Below are 17248 nucleotides of genomic sequence, written 5' to 3'. Positions count from 1 at the left end.
GCTTGGGGCAGGTCGAGTGTGAATCTCCCCATTCCGATTCCTCAGCTCCCACACCTGGCCCTTCATCCCCCACGTTTACACACGGGGAAACTGAGGCCCAGAGAGCTTCCCGAGCAGGTGGTGACGGGGCCCAGGGAGTCATCTGCTCATTCATTCATTCCTTTGCCCATTCATTCATTCTGTCAGTGCTTGGGGATGCCAGCAGCCCTGCACAGGTGCTGGGACACGTGGGGGACCAGTCACTGTCAGGTGCGGAGATGGACACCGGACCCCGGTCACAGGCAGCCGTGTGCAGGGCAGGGTGCGGGGAGAAGCCGGAGCGCGACCCCAGGCCACAGGCACGGGGTTAAGGGCCTAAGAGACCCGGGTCTGGGCTGCCGGTGTGATTTTTAGCAGGTTTCTTAGCCCTGGGCCTGTTTCCTGCTCTCTGAAAAGGAGCCCGGGGCGAGGGTCAGTGTGGAGTGGCCCGAACACAGTTCTCAAAGCGAGGCCTGAGGACGCTGCCTCCCAGCCCTGGCTTCCCATGGGGCCCCCAGTGAGCCCGCGGGAGGGCAGGTGTCCTGGGCCGAGTGGTGGCCCCAAGAAGATATGCCGCCGAACCTGTGAATGTGAGCTTTGGGGAAAAGTCTTTGCAGATGTAACTAAATTAGAGATCTTGAGATGAGATCATCCTGACTGCCCCGTGGGCCTTAAATCCAAAGACAGGTGTCCTTATAAGAGGCACATGGAGCAGGGACCCAGGGACAGGGGAGGGACCTGGAGGCAGAGGCGGAGGCAGAGACTGGAGTGACGCTGCGAAGCCCAGGACCGTCTGGAGCCCCCGGGAGCTGGGAGAGGCCGGAGGGCTCCCCACAGAGCCTCGTGTGGCCCTGCCTGCCCCTTGATTTCAGGATTTGGGGCCTCCAGCACCAAGTGAATGAAGTTCTATCGTTTCAAGCCCGGGGATGTGGGTTTTGCTGGGCAGCAAAGCTCTGGGACGGGGCCCAGGCAGGGGTCCCTCAGCCTCTGGCATCCCCGGTGCGTGGGGGCACAAAGCTGCAACTCCTGAAAGCTGAGCAAGGGCCCCCAGGAGCCCCGACCCGGTCCCAGCACAGCCCTTGCCAGCCTGAGACCTGACTGCCGAGGAGGAGGCCAGCGGCTGGCAGGGAGGTTGGGATTCAGAGCCCCCCCTCCAGTTATCAGGGATGGGAGGTGGGCCTCCAAGGACAGTGGTGTCCTCACTGGCAGGTGCCCTGTCCCCAACGACATGCAGTGTTGGGGGCTGTAAGAATGTCCTCGGGCACTGGAGCCCCAGCCCCGCCCCCCTCCCCAGGCTTGTCCTTCCCTCTAGGGAGCAAAGACTGCTTCACTCTGTAACAGGCAAAACAATCAAACGTTGCCTTCTCAGCAAATGCCACCATTAAACATTTATTGGGCAGCTGTGTAACATTATCCGCTCGCTTTCAGAGACGGAGAAGGAAATCTTGTCCTGTTTTGCAGTGGGATTTATCCATATGCAGAAGGGATGTGAGGTCATTAAAAATGCTCTGGAACAGAATGTGACATCGCGGTGTGGCCAGCGGTATGGGGGGATGTGGCCCTGCTAGCCACCAGCCCCCGCCCCCCAAGCCCAGCTCTGGGGCCAGCAGGTCAGCGCTGCGCTCTGTGCAGCCCTGAGCTCTGCTCCCAGCTGTGGCCGGTGGGAGGGGACCGGCCCAAGTCTCCGCCGTGGCGGGAGGCCGGCCGAGCCCGTGAATCAGACCTGCCGCCTGGAGATGCAGCAGCATCTGCAAAAGGTGTTCTGGTGCTTTGGGGACATCCGGTTACACGGTGTGACAGCAGCGCTCGGGTCAGCCTGAGTCCCGCTCATCTCACTGTCGGGAGAGGGGCTTTGGTAATAAAGGGACAGTCCCCCCGATGTCACCTGGGTCATCCTTCCCACTGTGGGTCTCCTGTCGCGCCCCTCCTCCGTGCCGGCTGCTGCTGCGGTCAGGATGAACCAGGCTCCTCAGTGCCAGCAAACAGCCCCAAGTCTCGATGACTTGCTGCAGTGACCCGTGTGTGTCGGCCGTGTTCCCCTCCACGCCACTTGCCCCCAGAGCCAGGCTGACAGACGGCCTCCTGCTGGAACAGAGTGGCCACCGCGGCAGGGGAAGGAGACCCAGCAAGTCACCCACTGGCTCCTGCAGCCTCCGCCCCGTCGGTGAAGCCAGGATGTCTAGCGACCGGAATTCAGCCTGCCCCGCTGCGGGATACTGCCCATCCCTGCGAGGAGGGGCTGTTGTGTCCCGTTCTAGAGATGAGGAAACTGAGGCCAAGAGCCTGGGGGGCTGGCCCGAGGTCAGGCGTTTAGGGACTGGTGCAGTGAACTCAGATACGGCCCCGCCAGGCTGCCTCGGAGGGGCCCCTGCACCGTCCAGCCCTCGGTGGGGGAGCCCGTGCCACCTGAGCCTGCCCGCCGCCCGCCGTGTCTCCCTCACCTCCGGCTTCACGCTCAGGCACCGGGTCCCAGCCGCCGGTCCCCACCACTGTACGCCTCATTTTTAGGCAACTTGGGGCGATATTTTGACAGGAGAGAAGGGACTCTTGGAACTGACCGTCTGTCTGGCTTCCCTTAACGTTCCCTGCTTCTTCCCTCTTGGTTATCGGTTTTCCTTCTTTTATTTTTATGGATTCATTTATTTAGTTTTTAATTATTTTTAAGTCTCATGAGCCCAGCATTCAACCCCCAAACTAGAACCTTCTAGCTCACAGGGCAGAAAGAAACGTATGACCGCCCGCTGCTCTCCCGGGTCCGGGCCCGGCGGCCCCAGCAGGAAGGATGGTTAGCCACCATCCTTAACTTCGGGTCTTCCACCTCCTTGCTCCTGTAAAATTAGTCTTATTGTATCTCATGCGTAGTTTCGTGTAGCCCCCGTTGTTTTGGGCCTTTACTACAGAGTCACCAGCTGTAAGCTGACTCCTGGGATTGCTTTTTCACGGCCGTCACGTGATCGGTCAGGTCGTGGTGTGCAGTTCTGTCCTGTGAGGCACGTTGGCCTTTCCGGAGCTGCTCCTGTCCTCCGTTTCCCATCCCCCCCCATCGTAGCAGCAGCGACACACATGGGGCGGAGCCCTCCCCACGGGTCAGCTCACAGAACGTGCACCTGGACCCCGGGAATCAGGATTCAACCCCATTTTGCAGGGGAGGCTGAGACCCCGAGAGGGCACCTCTAGCTCAGGGTTGCCCAGCCGGTTGGGGTGGAACTGGGACCTCATCCTCTCATACTCCCGTGGGAGTCATCTGGGGGTCAGCGGTCCTGGGGCATGGGCCCAGCACTGACCCAGGCACAGATCCGCTGCCCGGGGCATCTCCGGGCCCTTCCAGCCTCAGGTCCTGGCGGAGCTGGCCTCTGGGGGCTGGGAAACCAGCCTCGGGTCTCACCTGCTGACCCTCACTGTTCCCTTTGGGGTCACTGGTAGGGAGACCAGGGCAGGCCTGTACCCTGCTCGGCACTGGAGGGTCCGGCCTCCACCATGCGATGTGATGCTGCCCAACGGCCGAGGCGTGGTCCTGGCCCCGCCCCTGGTGGGCTCGGCGGCTGCAGGAGGCTGGGTCCCTGCCACTGAGCTCCCACGGGCCTGGCACGTCTCTCCAGCTTGGGAATCTGACTGGTAGTCCGGGAGGGGGGTTTGGACGGGATGGGCGTCCGGCTCGGGCCCGTCCCAGGAGGGCAGCAGTGAGGCACCAGTGGTTCTGATTAACGCCGAGGCCTGGAGCCTGGCCCTGAGGCTTGGCTGGGCCCTCGGCCCTACAGACTCCAAGGTGAGCTGGACAGCTGGCCCGAGCCCAGCCCTCCCTGCCCAGGGCCACCTCCAGACCCAGGGCTGGCAACATCCAGAAGGGCTGCAGTCCAATCCTCTGCTCTGAAGTAGCCAGGCCGGACCCCCGGGACACGTGGGGGGCAGCAGTCCTGTCCGTGCCGTCACACGAGCCCAGAGCAGCCTGCTGCCCAAACACTGGCATGCACCTTGCCCTGCACCGTCACCAGTCGTGTGCACCTGCTCCAGGGGGATGAGTCTGAGGCTACGGCGGCAGAAGGAGGGACGGAGGCCCTCAGATGCAGTGGTCAGTGCCCCTCTCCGAGGATGTGGCCTCGATCTGGCCGGCCCCCGAGGAGTGAGCAGAACCAGTGTGGACAGGTCTGGGCATCGGAGGCCCAGGCAGAGGGGCTGGGGGGTGGGGGCGGGGAGGGGATGTGCTTGGTGTCCCTGTGGGATGGAGAGGGGCCGGGGGTGGGAGGAAGATGGTGTTGGGAGGGGTGGGCAGGGTGGGGGGTCTTTTGTCTCTCTGAGTGTGAGGGGAAGCCCTGGGGGTCGTTTCAGCAGGCAGTGGCCTCTGAGATTTTGTCTAGAAACTGCTGGCCCCGTGTGGACTGCAGGGGCTCCAGGGTGGAGGCCAGGACCAGTGAGGGGCTGCCGTGGGTGTCCAGGCCGGAGAGATGGTGGCTCGGGGGAGGGGAGCGAGAGCCTGATAGGCCACAGGAGGGGCTGGCGGTGCAGGGAGTGACACCCCACCCACCCGCTTGGCAGGTCAGTCCCTCTGGATGACCAAGAGCTGCAGCGCAGATGCTGCCGGACGCCTGGGCAGGGGCGGGGAACGCAGGCTTGCTCCCACCTGGGTTTCCTCCCTGCTCTGACCCCTCTTGAGAAATAGTCCTGGCTCCAAGCCCGGCTCTGTCACTTCCTGGCTGGTCTCTTCGGGCAACTTTCTCTACCTCTCTGAGCCTTGGTGTCCTCATTTGTGATGAGACGGTAACCCCCATCTTGTGGGGGGCTGTCGTGACTGATGGGGAAACCTGAGGACACCCCCATCCAGAGGCCTTTCCTGGACCCCTCGTTTGTGAACTGGGGGGAGGGCTTGGATTTCACTTGTGTCCTTGCAGCAGGGTGTGTGTGCTCCTACCTCCACCCCAGACCCTCAGCCCGGCGGTAGGGGCTTGGCCCGCTTGCCCTGGAACAGTCCCCTCCTCTGGGCAGTAGGTAGAGGGCTGGCCAGAACTGCCCCAGGAAGAGGACCTGCTTCTCTAACCGGAGTCCACAGACCAGTCTTCCGGCTGGAGCATCACCCACCCCAGCTCTGCCACAGAGATCGACTAGTGATGCCTGCCCCGGCCAGAGGTGTGGGGAGGCGGGGGTGATTGCAGGCAGGCCCAGGTTTGCCCTCTCCGTCCTGGCGGACCCACCAAGGGGAAGGACCCTCCCTGCGGGCCTGCAGAGGCCTTCTTAGGACTTGGTGGAAGGGCCAGGGGCTGACCCTTCACTTCCCAGCAGACCGGCAGGAAGTGGGGGGAGGGGAGAGGAGTGCCTCCAGCTCTGACACCCCAGCCCCCCAGCCACCATCTGTTCTCGGAGGTGGGAGAACGTGGCTCAGAGAGGGGAGGGGTCTTGCCTGAGGTCACACAGCGGCTTGGTGGTCTCTCAGAACCCCCGCTCCAGGTCCCCCCAGATCCCTGAGGAGGGTCCCCAGCTAGTCTCCTAGCCTCCATGTATCTACGAGGAAGATCTGCTTTTTTAAAACATAAATTTCTTTATTTTTGGCCGCGTTGGGTCTTCGTTGCTGCACGCGGGCTTCCTCTAGTTGTGGCGAGCGGGGGCTACTCTTTGTTGCGGTGCACAGGCTTCTCATTGCGGTGGCTTCTCTTGTTGCGGAGCACGGGCTCTAGGCGCACGGCCTTCAGGAGTTGTGGCATGTGGGCTCAGTAGTCGTGGCTCGAGAGCTGTAGAGCACAGGCTCAGTAGTTGTGGCGCACGGGCTTAGTTGCTCCGCGGCATATGGGATCTTCCCGGACCAGGGCTCGAACCCGTGTCCCCTGCATTGGCAGGCGGATTCTCAACCGCTGCACCACCAGGGAAGCCCGGAAGATCTGCTTTTCTGACACGTCCCAGTGGGTTTACCGTCCAGAGCCAGCAGTGTGGCTGCTGCTGGCACAGCCAACTACCGGTTCTTCTCTTTCTGACTATCACTGCTGTGCCCGGATGTGACCCAGACGGGCCACTGTCACCGTGTCCAGTGCGGCCGGGCCGTGACCGGGGAGCAGGGGGAGGGTCAGGGGGCAGCTGGGGCCCTGCTCTGCTGTTACAGGCCTCACAGGGCCAGAAGGGGCATTTCGGGGAGCAGACAGCTTTGGACGTGGAGAAGGAGAAAAGGGAAGAGCGTTTCCAGTAGCCGCCCGGGTGTTCCAGGGTGTAGCTTTCCATGCGTGCTCAGAGCTGCCCTGGTGGGGGGCCCCATCCCTGCCCCGCAGCCGATGGGCTCTGGAGCCTTGGCCAGAGCCACCCGCCTGCCCGGCCTGCTTCCTCCTTGGAGCCGAGCCTGCCCCGGTCCATCCCCTGGGGCCCCGACTGCGCTTGGGCGCGGCCAACGGACCCTGGCGCATGAGTGAGCAGTGCGGAAACTTTTTGTGCAGAGTCTGCTGGTGAAAACGGGGCTGCGAGAGGCCTTGGGCCTTGGGCTGGAAAGAGAGGCTGTTGCGGGGCGGGCCGTACGGGCTGTGGCTCTGGGAAGCCCCCGTGCTGGCTGTGTGGCCTCTCTGTGATGCCTCTCGTTCCCCGATGGCCGTTTCTAGAGCGTTCCATCCGGACGGGGCCCTGGCAGGCCGCCGGGATTTCCCGTCTAGGCCAGGCAGGTGTCCCCTGGGAAGAGGTCAAGGTGGCATGAAAGGAAAACAGCCGAGTGGACTCGGCTGGGACTCGGCCCCGCTGATCCACTGGCCTTTCCGCTCCAAACTGCAGCCGTTCCGAGAAGCGGGCCGGAAAGTCAAGAGTCTGTTGAGCATCGCAGCTGCTGAGAAACCGCGTTCCTCTGTCTCAGCAGCAGCTCCAGGCCCCTCCCTCTCTCAGACAATGGGATGGCGGGAAACAAACCATTCTCTCCTGACCCAAGGTCAGTGTCCCCCTCTGCCTCACTAGGGTTCTGGAAGCAAAGGTTGAAACCGCCTGGCTGGCATCTGGGGGTTCACTTGGGTCTCCCCCGGTCGCCTGGAGCCGCGGCCGCACCTCGTCCCCCGACTGCCTCTGCAGACGTCACAGGGGGACCTCGAGACCTCCTACCTCTGTGCTGACTTGGGCTTAAGGTTCTGGTGGTGGCACCTGGGCCGGCCCATCCATCACTCCCTCCCTCCGCCTTGGTCCCCATCGGACTCCTGCCCCACCTGGCCCTTCAGCCTGCTTCTGCTCTGCCCCAGCCTGTCTGACACCGCACACCCCCGAGTGTGCCCGGTGTGATCCCCTCTGCCCAGGCCGCTTCCTCCAGCCCCTAAATCTTGACCATCACCTCACCTCCTTACGGGCCAGGCCCTGTGGGAGGGCACAGTCACACCGCACGTCATGAAGCTTCATACACGGCCTGTGTGTGAAGCAGGTGGCTTATTTTTAACTCACCCATTTTACAGGTGAGTTAACTCAGGTCCCTTGGCCAGCTCAGGGGCCAGGAAGCTGTGTGGCCCATTCCAGCCCCCCGTCTGTCTGACGCAGGGCTGGAGCTCTGAACTCAAATTAGACCTTGCTCTCCAGGTCAGCTCCCCCGCATCTCCTACGGGAAGCCCTCCCGGTTTCCCTTTCCTCCTCCTGCCGTCTATACCTTTGTGGCCGTCCCCATGCCCTTTAGCCCTGTGTGGCCCTCGTGGTGGGAGTGGGTGGAGGGGCCCGTCGCAGCCCCTGATACGGTGGCCCATCTGCATGGTGGGCTGGAGAGAGGGACATGATCCCTTGCTTGTTTGGGCGGTCGGGCTGTTGAGCTGGAGAGCCGTTTTTAATAAGCAAAATCCAGTGCTTCAAGGCCTCCCTGCCAATTAGCAGGCGGCACCCAGGTGACTCTTTGAATAATTAAATGGGCCTCTGCCAGGGCCTTCAGGCTGCGGTTTGATGTGCCTTTGAAGTCTTCCTGGCTGCCGGCTCCCTGGCAAAGTGGTACGTCGCGGGGTGTGGCCCAGTGCCCTGTGGGCCGGGTATTCCCGGTGTCTCCCGCCCACCCTGCTCTCTTCCTGCTCACCTAGCAACTGCCTGGGCCCACATCACCCCTGGTGAGGTGAGGCTGAACCCAGTAGTGTCCCGGTGCCAGGCCCCGTGCCAGGCCTTCCGCAGGCCCACTGCACCTAATTCTCAGGCCATTTTCGGAAACTGTGTCCTGCCCGACTGGGGGAGCGACCTCTGAGGGCTCCCAGGTAGCGCCAGCGCCGTAAATGGGGCACCATTGTCCGCCACGTGCCCGACTGGGGCGGCCGGCTCGTCCCAGTTTTAGCCCTGGAATTCCCGCATCCTTGGTAACTCCCTTGTCCGGGGCAAGCTGGGCGGTGGTCACCCCTGCAGGACAGGTGCCCTCTGAGGCCAAGTCTGCTCTCTGGGGACCGTGAGCTGGTCTCGCCCTCCAGGGTGGGAACCCAAGGCTCTGCCCCTTCTCTCGGACGCCCCGGGCCGGCCAAGGAGGACCAGGGGCGTCTGCCGATGGGGCTCCTCTGTGATGCTGCTGGCGAACACGGACCTGGGAGGTCACTTTGCAGGGAGCGCTTTTCTGTGAGTTGAATTTCCACTTTCCTCCCTACACACGCCAAGTGAAGGATGGAGAAGTGAAGAGCCGTCTTGGGCCCGGGTCGCTTTCATCTGAAGCGTGGAAAAATAAACCCTGCGTCCTAGATTCTCTGCGTGGCGCTCGGTGGTCGGGCCCAAAGCTTTCTTACCTCCCGAATATGAGCGTTTGTTTGGATATGCCCTTCTTCTTCCAGGCCCCCGGGGAGAACGACCTCAGCAGGGTGGGCTGGAGGACCCCGTGGTGGTGCTGACCCCACGGGCCTGGGGCAGGGCTGGAGGCACCTGGGTGAGGGGCATTTCCTAATTGTCACGGAAACCCGGGGTGGGCCCACTGGGGCTGCTGCTCAGAAGGCCGTGGGGACAGTGGGGACTGCCTGAGTTGGAGGCCCTGGACTTGGAAGTGGACTCCTGGGATGAGCCCCCGAGAAGGGGAGGGAAAGTGACTCAGGCTGTCACACTTGCTGGGAGCAAGGACGTGGGCTGAGAGGCTTTCGTGTGTTATCTCATTTAATCTTAACAATGACTACTGCCCCCATTCTACAGTTGGGGAGACTGAGGTTCAGAGAGGGAGAGTTTCCTGCTCAGGGTCACACAGCGAGTCTGCAGCAGAGCCAGGATTGGAACCCAGATCTATTACCTGCCGAAGCCTGGTTCTTAGTTCCCTCCACAAGGTCTCCCTGAAAAGGAAGGTGACAGTGGCAGTGGGGGGGGGGGGGGTCTCTGTTTTGGCTTCTTGCCAGGGTGTAGAGCGATGGCTCTAGGTAGCAACGTTCTCTGTCCTGGCGGGCCGTCTGCAGACAGCACAGTCATGAGATGTGCACCTGCTGTGTGCCTGGGGCTCCCTGGTCTGGGGTGGAGGGACCCCCAGGGAAGCAGGCCCGGGAGCCACCATATAGCCCCGCCTGGTGGAGCCCTGGGTTGGATTGGATAACGCAGGGGAGGCCGCTGCCAGATAGCAGGAGGGGTCGGCACACTGAGTGCTGCACCGGAGCTGGGTTTGAAGCGCGTGAAAATCAGGCTGCTGCCTGGAAAAATAGTAAATCAGTGCCGACAAGTGGGCTGCACTGCCCTGGAACCCTGTGTCCAGGCCCCGAGTCCCTCAGCACAGCATGGGAAGAGGTGAAGCTGGGCGAGTTCTCCCCCAACACACAGAACCCGGCGACCTGGCGCCTCCTCCCAAGGGGTCCTCTCGTTGGCTCCTGGGTTTCTTGTCCTATAAATCGGGCCTGCTGCCCGCCGTGCAGGGTCTTCCAGTGTCCCCATCCGACTGCTCCTGGGTCCCAGCTGGCGTGCACCTGTGTCCGCCACCTTCATGCCATGACCCCGGAGCATCGGGTCTGCCCCCTTCCCGACCACGTGTCCTGTCCCCACGCGGCCGTACGCACAGCTACGCACGCGGGCACTTTTCAGAGGCCATGGTTTTACAGCAGATTCTCAAAAAAGCCCCGCAGACAAGGACCAGAGGCTGATTATTGATCCCAGAGCTGCGTTCAGGCTGTGCCTTTCCCTGAAGCAGTGACAGTGGCAGCCCCCAAGCCCAGCTCAGGGCAGGTGTCCAGGGACCACCCAATGGATGGGGGACGGAGAGCAAGGCGTGGTTCGGCGTAAGAATGCGCCCCCCTCTGCTCTTTGTTCGAGGGGTTGGGCTCAGCCACTCCCTTAGGGTGCCGTGTTTTGGGGCCTTCTTCCTCTAGCGGGGGACGCCCCTAGCCTCTGGCACTGGCGCTGTCATCGTCCTGCCCACACACGGCCATGCCGGCCAAGCGGCCGGATGCTCACGTTGACCTCAGGGTGGGAGGCGTAATTTGGTGGGACCTTGAAGCAGTGGCTTGAGCCTCTCATCCCTGCCCCCTGCCCCCCCCGGGAGGACGGGGTGCTGGGGTGGATTTGACGCAGCCTGACGCATGGACTCTGTTGGGGATTTCTTGGCACGTGGCAGCTTTTCTGCTTCCGGCTTGGGCATCCCTGTAATTCCCTCAGTGGTGCGAGTGGGAAACTTGGCTTCCCAGAAGCGGAGCACGAGGAAATGTGTCCTCAGGAAGGGTCTGATGGGATAAGAGGAACCCAGCCGCGCCCTGACCCCCAGCCCCCCCGCCCTGAGGACCCGGATGGCCTCACTCTGGTGTCTGGCCCACGGGCATTTCTGTGCCGTTCTGCATACTTGATTCTCATCCCCTCCTCTTCAAGAACAAATGAGCTCCACCATGAACGTCTGGCTCTCTGGTCTAGCCGGGGAGGGGGACACTGATGGCGGGGGTGGTAGGTGCTGCGCGGTGGGGTCTGGATGATCAGCGGGTGCCTGAGACGGGAGGGTGGAGCCAGACCTTGCTGCAAGTGACCCGAGGGTCACACCTGCTCCAGCCCCTCTCGGGCTTGAAGTTACAGCTGGAATGTGGCCCCAGAAACGCCCTCTGTGCCAATGCGTCTCCTCGGGGTTAAGTCAGGGTCAGTGTTGTGAAGTCACAGCTCAGGGCTGACTCGGGTACCTCTGCGTGGATTCTCATAAGCGCTTCTGGAAAATGCTTCCTTGTATCTAATTGGAGGCTGCTACTTGTTGTTTTGGAATATCTTGAGAATAGCTTGAGAATATCTACGATCCATTTATCTGTGCGCCCATCCATTCCCCAACGAGTCCACCCCCCCTGAACCTGTCCTCCTGGCCACCCATCCATCCTTCCACCCCCATGCCCCCACCCACTCACTCATTCATCTGTCCATCAACCCACAAATCCCATCCGTCTCCCACCCACCTGTTCTCCCACCCACCCATCCATCCATCTGTCCATCCGTCTGTCCATCTGTCCATCCATCTACCCATCCATCTATCCAACCATTCATCCACCCACCCACCCATCTGTCTGTCTATCCATCCATCCATCCATCCGTCCGTCCATCCATGCCTCTCTAATGTCAGGCACCGTGCTAGGTGGAAGTGGACCCAGGCTGAGAGAGTGGTCAAGCTGGTGGAAAGCTGGTCAGGGAGTGGTTTTGGGGGAACGCTCCACTTCTGGGTCCTGCAGTCACGTCTCAGCCTGGCCTGAGATCTCCTGTGATCAGTTGGGTGGGGGCCGGAACCTTCGGCAGTCGGGGTAACTGACGTTCGACTGACTTTGAAGAAACCAGAGCTCGGTTCCAGCACCCCGTCAACCACGTGGGATCTGGGTCGGCTTCCGGTTCTCCTGTATCGTGGGAGTGGTTTCCTGGCTGGAACCGTGGCTGGTCAGTGAGGGTCCCTCGTCTGCCGAGGGCCAGGGCGTCTTGATGGCTTGCAGCTCTCCCTGTGACCCGAAGACACACATCTGTCCTCCTTCCTTCTTGCCACATGATGGCCAGTGGGGGATGCCATTGTCGTGGTGATGCGAGGAAGGGGGGGAGAGCCACAGGGAGGAGGGGGAGCCCACCACAGAGAGGTCAGGCTGGGCTATGCCATGAGCTACCGCCATGAAGCCGCAGGTGATAGGGACCCCTGGTCTGGTGGGTCTGCCTTGGGACCTCAGACCCAGGGCCATGCAACGCTGTGACAGAGCTGGGCAGGACCCAGGCCTCCAGCTGCTGGCTCAGTGGGCTCCGCAGGACCCCACCCCATGGAGCACAGGCCCCGAGTGGTAGTGGAAGCTACAGGGTCCAGGCGTCCATCCCCACTGGACTGCCCTGCTGAGCACGTCAGCCTGACCCACAGCAAGGAGGCTGCCAGCCGGGTCTCCTGTGAGATCGTTAATAACAGACTTCCTACCAGAACCCGTGCCCTGGGAGATGGGGAGATGCTCGTTTCACCCAAAGGGGCGTTTTCGTCTCCATGGAGGTGGTTAATTTGGGCCCATTGCTTTCGAACGAGCTGGCAGCTCCCTCCTCCTGGCAGCATTCACTCCCCTCCGGCCCCGTCCTCCTGGAGGCTGGGCTCTGTGCCCGGCGTGGGGACCATGCACCCGTCTGCAGGTCCCTGCGGGAGAGGCAGGAGTGGGCGCTTGCACGTGGGTGTGCAGGGCACCCCGGGGAGCCCCGGAGAGTGTGTCGGAAGCCCGTTTCCTTGAAGGGCTGCTGCATGGGCTCCCTGTGCTGGTGGTGGGCATGGGGGGGCCAGGTGTGGGTATGGTGCCGACAGTGTGCCCTTCCCATTTCCACCCCAATCGCTTCTTTACCCAGAATGCGCTGTTCCGCTTGCGGACCTTCCCCTTTCCTCCACTTCGTGAACTGGGATCTCATGTCAGTCTCCAGATGAGACCCCAGTTCGGGGTGACAGAGCCGGTGGGCTCACCCACCCTCCCCGCGAGCACGTGCCACGTGCAGGCGGGGCTGGGGCCGGTGCCGCGCCTGCATTCCTTCCCGTGAGCCCGGCTGCGCCCAGACCTGTGTCACCTGCATCTCACGCCCTAACACTCCTCACCTGTACTGGCCGGCCCCCAGCACCTGGGCAGCGTGGGCTGGCTCCACCCCCTTTCCCAGGAGTCAGGCCCAGGTTCACTTTGCAGTAGTGACAGGTGCGGCCCGAGACCCTGCGTTTCCAGGGAGCCCCCTTTTCCTCCCCGTGAGTTCCCCTCCCACGGATTCTGAGCTGCCGAGGTAGACGCCCGTCTGCAGGTGACGCCCCTGCCATGCCGCCCTCCCCACACCAGCGGGAAGCTTTCTGACTCCTGGGCCCTTCTCTTCCTCCTCCCAGATGCGTCTTTGGGGTGACAGAGTTTGCGGGGACCCTGGGCATCCCCCCAATACAGAACTGGGAGATTTTCATGGAAAATAAGGGTCTCAAGTCCAGATAAGTTTGGGGCTCACGGCCCACCCTCTCTGTCTCCTAAAGACAGGTTCCCGTGCTCCCCGCCGAGGATGCCCAGGGGAGCCCACATCCCCGTGTCTGGGGTCCCCCTGGCGTGTGGAAGCAGGATAGTTGCGCGGACGGAAGCTTCCTGCTGTCCCTGACCCGCTTCCCTCGTTTGCCAACAGGGATGCCGGGACCTGGACAGAGGGACCGACTTCCGGTGTCCGGGGCCGAGCTGGGCGTGGGGTCCTCATTCTAGGCACGTCCATCTGGGTGGTCCTGCGTCACACAGCCACATAACGTGCACCCTGTTTCCTTCCACGAGGGAGCGGACAGAAGCCCGCCTGCTCCTGCGCTCGCTCCGGGGGGTCCCGTGGTGGACCACAGGCTGGGGGCCCGGCCAGGGCGGCGGTGCCACTGAGACCTGCTCACTCCCCTGACGTCTCCTCTCCCACAGGCCCTTCCCCTCGGAGGAGACCGCGGAGAATGACGATGACGTCTACCGCAGCCTGGAGGAACTGGCAGAGTAAGGAGGCAGGCGGGGGAGGGTGGGGAGCGGGGCTTCACGCGGGCCCCCTCAACGGGCGCTGGTCTCGGCCGTCTGCACGGGCCGTCCCCACGGGGGTGGTGGTGTGGCTCCCCTGCCGGAAGGATGCGCGCTTCTTCACCCCACATTCCAGGAGGCTCCCAGCGTGGCTGCTGGTGACGTGGCTGCGGCCCTCCTCCCCAGGCTCAGGCGTGACGAGGGCTGGCTTTTGCCGGGCTTCTCTATCGAAGCTGCAGTGGGGCTGGGGAGGTGTCCTAGCTCGGCCCTTGGAGGCTGTGCTGCGGATGGGAGAGAGCTGGCGTTTCCGGAAGCTGGGGCCCCTGGAGCACAGGTTACAGGCAAAGGCAGATGGTGATTCCGGGTTGTCTCGTGGCCTGACACGGGCTGGGGCTGGGCCAAGGCCAGGCCACCTGAAGCCACTGGGGCGTCTCCCCTTCTCCCAAGGCCCCGTCTTTGCCTGCCCCGGGTCCCCCCGATTCCTCTCTCCGAGGATTTCTTGCACCACCTCATGCAGCCTGGGTCCAGCTGCCCCTCCCCGGCCGTTTCACCTTATGGTCCTGGAGCCCCCCCAGGGACTGGCAGGAATCCCTGGGCGGCGGCTCTTCCAGAAGAGATGGTTGGGTTCTGTGTGGTCAGCTGTGGCCGGGGGTGGGGTCACGTGGCCTGCTGCTCGGAGAAGGGGCGGCGGCGTGGAGCTGGCAGGGCCGCCCTATCCTGCAGGGGGGGGACCGAGGCCCGGGAGATGATGGGCTTGCCCAGGCCGTGGGGTTGTCCCACGTGGCTCCTGACCTGGCAGGCCCACGACCCTCTTCCCCGGATTCCTGCCCCTGGGGGCCTCTTTCCTGTCTTTGTTCCCGGATAAACGGCCGTTCCTTCTGGGAAGACTCGTGGCCTCTCTCTCCTTCGTCTTACAGCACAGACTGGGAATAAGAATCATAATCAGAGTAAGAGCCGGGATTTGCTGTGCACTCGCTGTTCAAAGCCCCCGGCTTGTTCCACGCCCCCGTCCAGGCTGCTTCTAGGATATGGGATATTCTTTGCAGGATCTCTGTCCATTTAAATAATTGGAGTCATTGAAGAATCAGCCTGTGGGCAGCAAGCTGGCGGCCCAACATTGTGTGATCTGTGAGTGAAACGCTCACTGGCCAGTGGGCATAGCTGCCACCAGCCCATCTTCCGGAAACTGGGCTGACCCCAGTGTGAATGGTGGCGATCCTCGGGACACCTGGTCGACCCCATGTGGGTCCGAGGGTGGAGAGCACCCTGAGGGGGCAAATGGGGCCCAGGGTCCACACGAGTCCCAACCAGGGCCTGGGGCTCCCTACCTGGGTGCTACTGCCCGGTCCCAGGAATCAGAGGGGGACCTGGAAAATTTCGAGAAAGGTGCACTCCAACCCACGGGGCCTCCCGAGGCGCGGGGCTGCATGAGTGGCTGCCCACCTTCCCCCACCCCCCGTAAGGGGTGAGGAAGCCGAGGCTCAGAGAGGCACGGCCGGAGGGAGGCCCCCAGGGGTCCCCCCCCGTCTGCAGCCCCTTTGCTGGCTGAGCTCCGTGCTGGGGCTGCTTCCCGCCCGCCCTCCCGGTATTTTCCGCCGTGGAGAGCCTCTCCCTGTCTGCCAAGTCCGAGCCTAAGCGCCCCCCACTTTGGGAAGCCTCTCACCCTCCGTCCATCCGCCCGCCCAGCCAGCATCCTCACTCACACCCCACGTATCACAGAGCACCCACACCCCTGTCTGGCCTTTGGGGTGTTTGTGGGGTGCACTGTGATAGACCGGAAGGTTCCCGAGGTCAGTCCCTGCATCTCCATGTCACCGCCCCCCCCCAGCAGCTGGCACCCCGTGCCCTCGGCCTAACAGCGCATCCCAAGCGATAATGTTCATCTCCTTCTGTGCCCCACTCCGCCCCACAGTCTCCTCGTGAGGGGTGTTCTAGGGGTGCCCCCGCTTTACAGATAAGGAAACTGAGGCCTCGGGAGGGAAGCTACTGGCCCACGTCACTCAGCGAGGGAGCGGCAGAGCTGCCGTCTTACCCCGAGCCTGTACCCTCACCTCTCCACCATGCAAAGTCAGTGCCCCCCCCCCAGGGTCCGGGGAGCCCCTTGCCCAGTGCTGAGTGCCGGGACCTGATCTGCCATTTCTCCCGAGTCACCCCCAAGCTGAGGCTGGGGGTCTCTGCCCTCCCGAGACATGCACGAGGCGTCAGCAGAGGCTGAGGGTTCCAGGATGATGGGGCCCACGGCGCCCTCGTGCGGCTTCCTCTGTACCAGCCAGGCCCCCCGCTTAGCCCGTCCCAATGGCTCTTTCACGTTCAGTTTGGAGGATTCCTGGGCGGTGAGTTGGCCAGCGAGCCCGGGTGCCCATTTTCCCCTTTCTCGGTCTATTCTGCCTGTGTCTGACCTCTCACAGGATGGAATTCCTCTCGCACGGAGAAGCCAGCCTGGGGGATGTGCGGCTTTGCACACAGTTCAATAATATTATTCCATGACATTAAGAGAGAGCCTCCTTAATCCAATGAGTTCCTCATGGCTGCAGTTATTGCAAACGTAAATCATACATTAATAGGGGAGGGGAATGAATTTGAGTCTTGAAGTTGCGGTTTCGTCCCAGAGGCTCCAGGTTAATAAATTTTTCATGCTTTTTTCCCCCTTCTCCTTTTACTGAAAATCAAGATTTCCTAGCGTCCTGTCTCTGCGGACCTGGGGTTCATATTTATCCATCATGGCAGTTTACAGGACACAAACAGAAATGTCATTTCTTCCCTGGCCTCCCCGGGGCAGGGAACGGGGCACTGGCCCGGATCTGAAGCCAGGCAGCGCCAGGGAGCCGGGGAGTGACGTTTCGAGCAGAACCGGCTAATTCTTTCCTTTGGGCTCTGGCCAGGTGTCAGAAAGGATGATCACCTCGCGTTTCTAAGCGGCCCCTCGACGCTCCGCAGCTGTTTGGGGAAAGGCGAGCCTGGTGGGGGGTCTGGGCACCAGTGGAGGACCGCCAGCTGTGCGTGGCCCCGAGAGCGCCTTCTCCGTTCAGTCGGTCGATCAGTCATGGATTTGTTCAGCCATCAGCCGGTTACTGTGCACTTTCTGGAAATGGGCAGCGGGAGTGGGGAGTGGGGAGCGTGCTGGGTTGCGAGGGGTGAGTGTGGGCATTGCTGGAGGAGAGATGTGGCTCTCCCGCGTGGGCCCCTCAGAATCCTCGCTAGAGGCGCCGTTCCTACCAGGCGTGTCTTCAGAGCCCCCCAGTGTCACCCTGGCGGGGCATTGAGGGCCCTGCAGCCTCAGCCCCCGAGACGCCACTCCACACGGAGAGCCCCCTTCCACCCACCTAAAGCAGGGGCACCGACCGGGCTGCACAGGAGCCTCTGCCTTGCTCCCAAAGCAGCCAAGGGCGTCTCTGGGCAGACCT

At 62.5% G+C, this 17248-nt stretch overlaps 1 protein-coding gene across 13 annotated transcripts in view; it reads left to right on the top strand.

The window, feature by feature from the left end:
* Positions 1-17248, top strand: part of VAV2 (vav guanine nucleotide exchange factor 2) — a 176365-nt gene that overhangs the window by 102319 nt on the left and 56798 nt on the right. For all 13 annotated transcript variants that reach the window (XR_009564216.1, XR_009564215.1, XM_030838381.2 and 10 more), the window contains exon 4: positions 13758-13826. Coding sequence is in view for 11 of the 13 variants with exons in the window: in XM_030838381.2 (XP_030694241.1) it covers positions 13758-13826 (69 nt within the window). In the remaining 2 variants the exon portion in view is untranslated. The remainder of the gene's footprint in view (positions 1-13757; positions 13827-17248) is intronic.

This window comes from Globicephala melas, chromosome 6 (genome assembly GCF_963455315.2).
Source record: "Globicephala melas chromosome 6, mGloMel1.2, whole genome shotgun sequence".
In the NCBI taxonomy this organism is placed as follows: domain Eukaryota; kingdom Metazoa; phylum Chordata; class Mammalia; order Artiodactyla; family Delphinidae; genus Globicephala; species Globicephala melas.
This window is presented reverse-complemented; position numbering and strand designations above follow the sequence as displayed.